The sequence below is a fragment of the Bison bison genome, unplaced genomic scaffold, assembly GCF_000754665.1.
Source record: "Bison bison bison isolate TAMUID 2011002044 unplaced genomic scaffold, Bison_UMD1.0 scf7180017864297, whole genome shotgun sequence".
NCBI classification, from domain to species: domain Eukaryota; kingdom Metazoa; phylum Chordata; class Mammalia; order Artiodactyla; family Bovidae; genus Bison; species Bison bison.
This window is the reverse complement of record NW_011494869.1, coordinates 7,256,103-7,264,611: the sequence shown is the minus strand read 5'-3', so window position 1 is coordinate 7,264,611 and position 8,509 is coordinate 7,256,103. Positions and strand designations below refer to the sequence as shown.

At 45.2% G+C, this 8,509-nt stretch overlaps 1 protein-coding gene across 2 annotated transcripts in view; it reads left to right on the top strand.

Annotated features, from left to right (window-relative positions):
- The window catches only part of LOC104996718 (chromosome unknown open reading frame, human C16orf70), a 27,794-nt gene that overhangs the window by 13,253 nt on the left and 6,032 nt on the right, over positions 1–8,509 (top strand). For both annotated transcript variants that reach the window (XM_010851072.1, XM_010851071.1), the window contains exons 5-9: positions 2,765–2,808; positions 4,608–4,687; positions 4,982–5,076; positions 5,859–5,956; positions 6,048–6,160. In XM_010851072.1, the coding sequence (XP_010849374.1) occupies positions 2,765–2,808; positions 4,608–4,687; positions 4,982–5,076; positions 5,859–5,956; positions 6,048–6,160 (430 nt within the window). The remainder of the gene's footprint in view (positions 1–2,764; positions 2,809–4,607; positions 4,688–4,981; positions 5,077–5,858; positions 5,957–6,047; positions 6,161–8,509) is intronic.

Below are 8,509 nucleotides of genomic sequence, written 5' to 3'. Positions count from 1 at the left end.
ATACTTTGGCCACCTCATGCAAAGAGTTGACTCATTGGAAAAGACTCTGATGCTGGGAGGCATTGGGGGCAGGAGGAGAAGGGGACGACAGAGGATGAGATGGCTGGATGGCATCATTGACTCGATGGACATGAGTTTGGGTGAACTCTGGGAGTTGGTGATGAACAGGGAGGCCTGGCATGCTGCGATTCATGGGGTCGCAAAGAGTCGGACACGACTGAGCGACTGAACTGAACTGAATCTCAATGGGCAACAGCGGAGGGTAGATAGGCAGCCTATGGCAGAATTTCAGCATGGTGAGGAAAATATATTTAGTGAGCACTTAGTACCTGTTCCCCTGGAGAAGGAAATGGCAACCTACTCCAGTACTCTTGCCTGGAGAATCCCATGGAGGGAGGAGCCAGGTAGGCTACAGTCCATGGGGTCGCAAAGAGTTGGACACGACTGAGCAACTTCACTTTAGTACCTGTTAGTCACGTGGCTGAGTGCTTCCCATGCATTTCCTAATTTAATCCTAACAAGCCCATGAGTGGTATGGCTTACTTGTGAGACAACAGAGGGACAGAAGATAAGCAGTCTACCTGACACCAGGCTTTCAACTCTGTATTACTAGAGCATAACGACTGGCTGCTGGGAATAGAAATGGCTTAGGTTCTGTTGATGAATGTGGGAAATAAATGGGATAAAAGTGTGTGAGCATACTATGCAGAAATGCAAGGAATTCAAAGTACCCTTGAGTGGGAAAAGAGATAAGAGTAGAACCATCTCTCTGCCTTCTGTGAGTCCCTGTGAAGGGAGGGCTGGGGCCCTGCCTGAGAGTATGGAAACTGAGGAAGCAATCCCTCAGGTACCAAGTCTGACCTGACCAGTCTGCCTGCCCCACCATACAAGGGCTTCAGAAGTCGCCTCTCCGCACTGCTGTCCCTGCAGTTCCCCTATCCTCTCACTCCCTGACTGTGAGAGAGCCCTGTGGAATGAAGCTTCACAAGTCACAATTTGTACAGCCACCTGTCTTTTCCTTTCCTATCTTGTCTGCTGCCATAACTTCTCTGGAGAAATCAAGGTCTTTTCCAGCCCAGAGGGTAGAAAACCATGGCTTTCAGATTTCCCTAGCTATCTGTCCCTATGGTTCAGCAAGCATCTATAGGCGAAAATCTGCTTGTTGATTCTGGCAAGGGACCCAGAGTGCTGACCATCTTGGAGTCCTTCATGTCACTCGTGCCATAGTGTCACAGGAAGAATATTCTGGAGGCCCACCGGCTGAGTGATGGGCAGCCCTTGGGAGACCAGTTGGTCAGCCATAGTGGTAGCAGTCAGAGGGGCAGAGTGCTACTCCTGCTGCACGAGCAGAGGTTCTGGCTGAGGGTCGGAGGCCTCTGGCAGCCTGGGACCCTGGCCTCAGTAAAATGGCATACCCATTTAGCATAATATACTGCCATGCCCCAGCTTTCTGAAGATATTGTCATGAATCACAACTATTCCTCTACCCTTGCATGACCTCCCTCAGCACCTCTTTGCATGTTTTTGAGCTTCATATTACCGTTAGCTAGCTTCATCCCAGGCAGACTCCCTGACATGTGTTGTGTACCCGTCGGTGCAAACTAATGAGCCAGACCTCAAAGAGCCTAACTCGGTGGGACCAGTGAACGGCATATACTGGTAGCATAGGAAAGGGTAGATGGAAATGCTCCAACAGCCCAGCAAAGACGGTGATTCTTAGCAGCATGTAGGATCAGAATAGCTGCACCTTATAGTTAAGAAGAGCCCAGCTCGTAGTTTTCCAAGTTGGGGACAGGTCTGACCACAAGTGAACTGCCTGTTATGTCTCTGTACCTGTGACAGTGCCAGGTGCCCCGTCACCCAGTGTCCACAGTCCTTCCCAGAATGAAGCCCTGGTTGTCAGGGCAAACAGAGTGAACCAGCTCTGCTTGTGCTTCTGCAGTGGGAGCCAAATCTCCCAGCTGGGGAAAGCAGATGGTTTGCCTATCCTCAGTCAGCTATGCTACTGGCTAGACGTCTAGCCTTTGATGCCATGGACATCAAAGACTTCAGATGGGGATTACTTGGCATCACTAGTGGCTGGATGTTCAATGCCTTTTCCTTTGTCTCCTCCCTGAGTTCTTGGCATTTCATCAGCTGAACCCTTAGAAACTTCACAAGGGTCCTGAGGTTCTCCAGGTTGGACCAGATGCTCTTCATTAGGGATATAGCAATATTGTCACACTGGACCTAGGCCAATAAAATGACTTGTTTTCTAATAAGATAGACCACCTCCCTCCACCCCCTTTTTTTTTTGGTAAACCACAATATTTCAAAACTGTTTTTGAAAGTGACTTGATTTGGGTTTTTATAATACAACAAAGTATAGCATGAAAGAAAAGGGGCTCAATATTCCCCTTACAGGTTACAACTGTCACAAGCTGCTTGAATTTGTTTTTGTGGAGGGTTTTACTGTCCTGTCGCGTGGTATGTGCAGTCTTATGTATGACCCAGCTGTAGACTAGATACAAAAACTTGACCCAGAGTGTCCACGGACATCTGTTGAACCATCCTCTAGAGAGAGGGGGAAGATGAGTTTATACTGTGTGTGGTATGGGTTTTTCTTCCAGATTTAAAAATAAAGACAGACAAAATGTGTAGTGCTTCAGGACAGTTTCAGCTAGTGATTATTTTTTTCCTCACTGCTCTATAAATGTCTTTTCTAATTAATCTTTTTCAACTGCAGAGTTCTAATAGATCTTAAACATTTGTTTTTTGTTTTTAGGTGATTGAAGTATATGACTTGACTAAAGTAAAGTTAAAATACTGGTAAGTTTTCTCCTGGTTTGTGTCCTAGGCTTGGCACACATGGGCTTATTTCTATCCTCAACAGTTCTGGGATTACAGCCGGTTGCCATGATTGCCTCAGGCAGCCTCCAAGTCCACTCCGTTTCCTGGGGAGGAGAAGGAAAGCTTATTCAGAACACACTGTGTATGAAGCACTTTCCATTTGGGTCAGTTTCCTTAATCCCGCCACAAAGCCGGACCTTAGTCTGTGACTGTCCCCAGGGTCATAGCTGCCGTTCCCTGCACAGCTTCTTTTGGCACCTTTTTACCTTTTCATGACCAACAAAGGTGGGACCAACCAGATATAGCTGCCTCTGAGGCCTATGCTAAAGAGAATGCTGAAAGGATCACTATTTGTAAGGGGAGCGAGGTAGGGGGGCAAAATCTGCTTTTTAGAATGAAAATGGGAATAGCCTATATGGTGCACAAATATTTCAGCCCCCATATGGTAAGTTGCTGTGCTGGCATCTAGAATATTCTGTTCAGTAAGCTTCATTAACAAGCTTCCTTTTTTGAGGATATCAAAGGGATCAGTTCCTGGATTGTTTCAAGCAATATCTGCCGATAGAGAAGTGGATAAACCAGATGCATAATAGCACTGACCCCTACAAATTCTGGTTATCTCTTAGTCTTGATGGGGCGTTCCATACCTCAAGGTCTGGCTTCTCTTTACCTTCTTAAGAGTCACTGGTGGGTAAGCGAGGGGTCAAGAGTCAGGCTGCCCCCGGTTTGAGTTATGACTTCATTTTATTACTCTGCAAAATTAGGCAAGTCACTTAACCTCTTTGAGCTTGTTTTTTCATCAGAGAAGTGAAAGCATACATCTGGCTGCTGAGTTAGGAAAACTAAATGAGATAATGCTGATAAAGCATATAGCGCAGTGCCTGGTTAAAAACAGAGGTGCTCTAGATGCTAACTGTTACATACAGACTAGATAAACAGCAAGGTCCTACTGTGTAGCATGGGAAACTATTTTCAATATCCTGTAATAAACCATAATAGAAAGAATGTGAAAAAGAATATATATATATAATTGAATCACTTTGCTGTATTGCAGAAATTAACACAATATTGTAAATTAACTATACTTAATAACATGTTTAAAATGAAGAGGTGTTCCATAAGTGATACTCATTTTTTTAAAAAATATTCTTAACCTTTAAGCATTCTCCTTAAAGTTAGAAATGACTTATCTTCGTGCTCATCATCTGAAATCACATGCTCCTCTTTGCTCCCAAGCCCACCCCCTCCCAGCTATTTTTCCTTTACTTGGGATCATTCCTCCCCATCCACTTACCCATTCACCCAGCTGATGAGTGCTGGTTCTTCTGCTTCTTAGGAAAACAAGCTGCCTTGCTTGGCTGTATCCTGCATTTAAAATGTTCATCCCCCTTTTAAGAAAGTTCCTTTTCAAGACAAACTACTCATAGGCATTCTGAGAAAACACATTAACAATGTCTATTTCTATGACTATTCCTTATCCAAGTCCAAATGCCATGGGGCTAAGGCTGGATTTACTTCCTTCTGAACTGGGTCTGGTCACCATAGATGTCTTGGGAGGTCCTAGAGGGCTAATCCTCTGTATCAGCCTCAGGAGAATTGACTATTTCTGACCTCATTAATTGTCTCTTATTTAAAAGTTCTATAGTTAAACCTTTATTTTTATATAATTATAGACTCAACTCCCATGTATTTTAAGAGTAACTCTTCCAGCCACCGTCTCTAATGACCTGTGAGTGCATCCTACAAGCCTGGTATTAAAAAGCATCTTTGTTTTTCAGTGGCGTGCATTTCAATTCTCAAGCCATAGCTCCCACCATTGAGCAGATTGACCAGTCTTTTGGTGCAACCCATCCTGGAGGTAAGCCCAGTCCATCTGATTCCTCTGGTCATCTGTAGCAGCCAATAGTAATAAATCTGGCAAGTGGTGCCATGCCAGCCCCAACCTCAAAGCTCCTATCAGATTTGGGGGCCGGTACTTGGGTGTGAAGGAAAGCTCTCTCCCATGGTTTTCAGCCAAGTAAGTCAGTTCAGAAATGAGACACAATGAAAGTTTTGCCAGTCACCACCAGTCATTATTCCCTGTCAGGCTGGTTTGTGTTCACAGCTTCGGATGCCATTCAACCTTGTCATTTTCTTCTCCCCACTTCCACAGTGTACAACTCTGCTGAGCAGCTCTTCCACCTCAACTTCAGAGGATTGTCTTTCTCTTTTCAGCTAGATTCCTGGACCGAGGCTCCCAAGTATGAGGTTAGCCTTTTTCTTTCCCTTATCTTTATTGCCCAGTGCCCCGGTGATAGGGGGCAGAAGACAGTACCATTGGAGGAGGCTGGATAGGTACCCTTCCTTTGGTTCCCTTAATCTCTGAGGTCTTCAGAGGCCACTTGGGGGTACAGTGGGTGAAGTTGACAGAACAAAGCCCAGGCTGGCATTCCCAGGAGGAGGGCGCTTCCAACTGAAGTGAGGTCGAGCTCGCTCTTCAGAGGGAAATCTATGTCGTGTGCTTTAAAACTCCAAATCACCACAGTTTTTCTCAGTGGCCTAGAATTTGAGAGAATTCATCCTTCGACAATGGCATCCTTAGTGTTATGAAATGATAGTTTTTTGTAAGTTTTATATTTTATTAAAGAAGGCATTTCTACATTTTCTCCCTGATGAAGGAAAGGAAAACTAAGTAAAATTAAAGGTGAACTTGCATGGTTTAGTGAATTTTTTGACCTGGAGACGGATCAGACTGTGCTTTGACCTGGCCAGTTCTTTTTTTTTAATACCTTGATAAATAAAATGAGCGAATTTCAAAGTTTCTCAGAAACCATTCCACACTGCAGATAACAATACCCAGTGAGAAAATGGATACAGAAAATGCGTACCAAATAAGGAAGTACCAGTAGTACAGTTGTGTCTGAAACTGAGATATTCCTCTTCTAAATTCCCTACTTTGGTGACTGGCCAGTTCTCGAAGACCATGAGTATTGGGAAAATGCCAGGGCCTGCAGTGTGCTTTTAGTAAAACATTTATCCTGTGTTTGCAGCCCAATTTTGCCCATGGTCTGGCTTCTCTTCAGATACCCCACGGAGCAACTGTGAAACGAATGTATATCTACAGTGGGAACAGCCTACAGGATACCAAGTATGTGTGGGGGAGCACAGGCTTCATGCTAAGGCCATGGGCTCCCTGGGAGGGAGGACAAAGTCTCTGCTCACTCTGTGCCTGCCCCCAGGGCGCCCGTGATGCCCCTGAGCTGTTTCCTGGGCAACGTGTATGCTGAGAGTGTGGATGTTCTCCGGGATGGAACTGGACCCTCAGGTTTACGACTCCGCCTCCTTGCCGCAGGTCAGTTCCTGGCTTTGGGGTGGTGGGTTCTCCATTATAGCCTTGTCGAGATGGTCTAAAATCCCACGTCCTTAGGGATAGTTGGTAGAAGACAAATGGTGCTGACGTTTATGGTTAGAAGTTTTAGTTTGTTTGTGAAGGAATAAGACATAGTTTTATTTTGAGCAGCTCTTATAAATGACAGTAAAACTGCTTCCCTTGACATGTACATCAGTCTCTGTGTACTTAGTTTTGCAGTGGTGCCCGGGTCCTAGAGGTGTATCTTACAGGCTCAGTGTTGCGTGTTCTCTCATTTTCCACCGTTTGTGCTCATTTCGCAGAGTAGACTGGCAAGAGGAACTTGTTGAATTGTGATTTGGCCATACCCTGCTCATTTTTGCTGATAGCAAACAAAAAGAATTGCTGCCTTCAGTAGCCAGTCTCTCTAGGATCCACACCTCATCCTGTGATTTTCTTGTGTGGACAGTCTCAGCTCCTTCGAACTTTGGATTATGCTTAGGGATACAAAGATCATCCAGTGTGGAGTTTGCCTCTGTAAAGATGACCTGGGGACTGTGAGCTCCATGAAGGAGCCTATGCCTTCATGGAGCTCATAGTCTAGCCAGCCTTTGTTTATAAGCTGGGGTCTTCCCTCAGTGTCTGGGGCATCAGTTCTCAACTGCTAATAATCTAGCAATTAAATTGTAAACTCACTCCCCTGAACAATTAGACAGTTCAAAGACTCCAGGTTATAAATTTCTTAAAATGTGGTTTTCTAGCCATGGCAGAACACCAGCTACTTAAAGGAGCATTGTGCTTATACTGTAGTTTTTTAAAGAATTGAGATGTGGCATCTCAAAAAAGAAGTTGAGGTCGTCTCAGGAGGATTGCTGCTTGAAGCAGTGGGGTAATCAAGGGTGGTGTAAGTATACCAGGTGACAGCAAGAGGAGCCTGTTGAGAGTAGGGGGTCTCAGCCAGTTCTGACCACCACCCTGACAGGACAGTCCCAGCAGTCACATCACACTGCCTACAAGATCAGTGGGGGAAACACCTGAAGTCAAGACCTCACTAAGTTATTATCCCACCCAGTACTCACTAAGAGTTCCTGTGGAGAGTGACTACAGTGATGCCATTCAACTGTCTTGATCCCCACAGTAATGATTCCCTCACTCAAAGGAATCAGAAACTAAAATAGTCTCCCTGAGAAACTAAGGGTACCTTTACTTGAGGAGACTTCAGATAGACTGAGACAAGAAAGTGAGACAAGAAGGGTGCCTCCCGTACCGCCCTGTGTGGACATTCACAAGGATCTGGTACTTGCAGACTTTGGGCACCCAGTCTAGCTTGACAGGACTTTCAGTGGTTTCCATAGGTCACCCATGCTTACCTAAGTGCAGGATTTATCAGTTCAGTTCAGTTCAGTCCCTCAGTCATGCCCAACTCTTTGTGACCCCATGAACCGCAGCATGCCAGGCCTCCCTGTCCATCACCAACTCCTGGAGTTCACCCAAACCCATGTCCATTGAGTCAGTGATACCATCCAACCGTCTCATCCTCTGTCGTCCCCTTCATCTCCTGCCCTCAATCTTTCCCAGCATCAGGGTCTTTTCAAATGAGTCAGTTCTTCACATCAGGTGGCCAAAGTATTGGAGTTTCAGCTTCAGCATCAGTCCTTCCAAGGAATATTCAGGACTGATCTCCTTTAGGATGGACTGTTCTCCTTGCAGTCCAAGGGACTCTCAAGAGTCTTCTCCAACACCACAGTTCAAAAGCATCAATTCTTCAGTGCTCAGCTTTCTTCACAGTCCAACTCTCACATCCATACATGACCACTGGAAAAACCATAGCCTTGACTAGATGGACCTTCGTTGACAAAGTAATGTTTCTGCTTTTCAATACGCTGTCTAGGTTGGTCATAACTTTCCTTCCAAGGAGTAAGCGTCTTTTAATTTCATGGCTTCAATCACCATCTGCAGTGATTTTGGAGCCCCCAAAAATAAAGTCTGACACTGTTTCCACTGTTTCCCCATCTACTTCCCATGAAGTGATGCCATGATCTTAGTTTTCTGAATGTTGAGCTTTAAGCCAACCTTTTCACTCTCCTCTTTCACTTTTATCAAGAGGCTCTCTAGCTCCTCTTCACTTTCTGCCTTAAGGGTGGAATCATCTGCATATCTGAGGTTATTGATATTTCTGCCGGCAATCTTGATTCCAGCTTGTGCTTCCTCCAGCCCAGCGTTTCTCATGATGTACCCTGCATAGAAGTTAAATAAGCAGGGTGACAATATACAGCCTTGACGTACTCCTTTTCCTATTTGGAACCAGTCTGTTGTTCCATGTCCAGTTCTAACTGTTGCTTCCCGACCTGC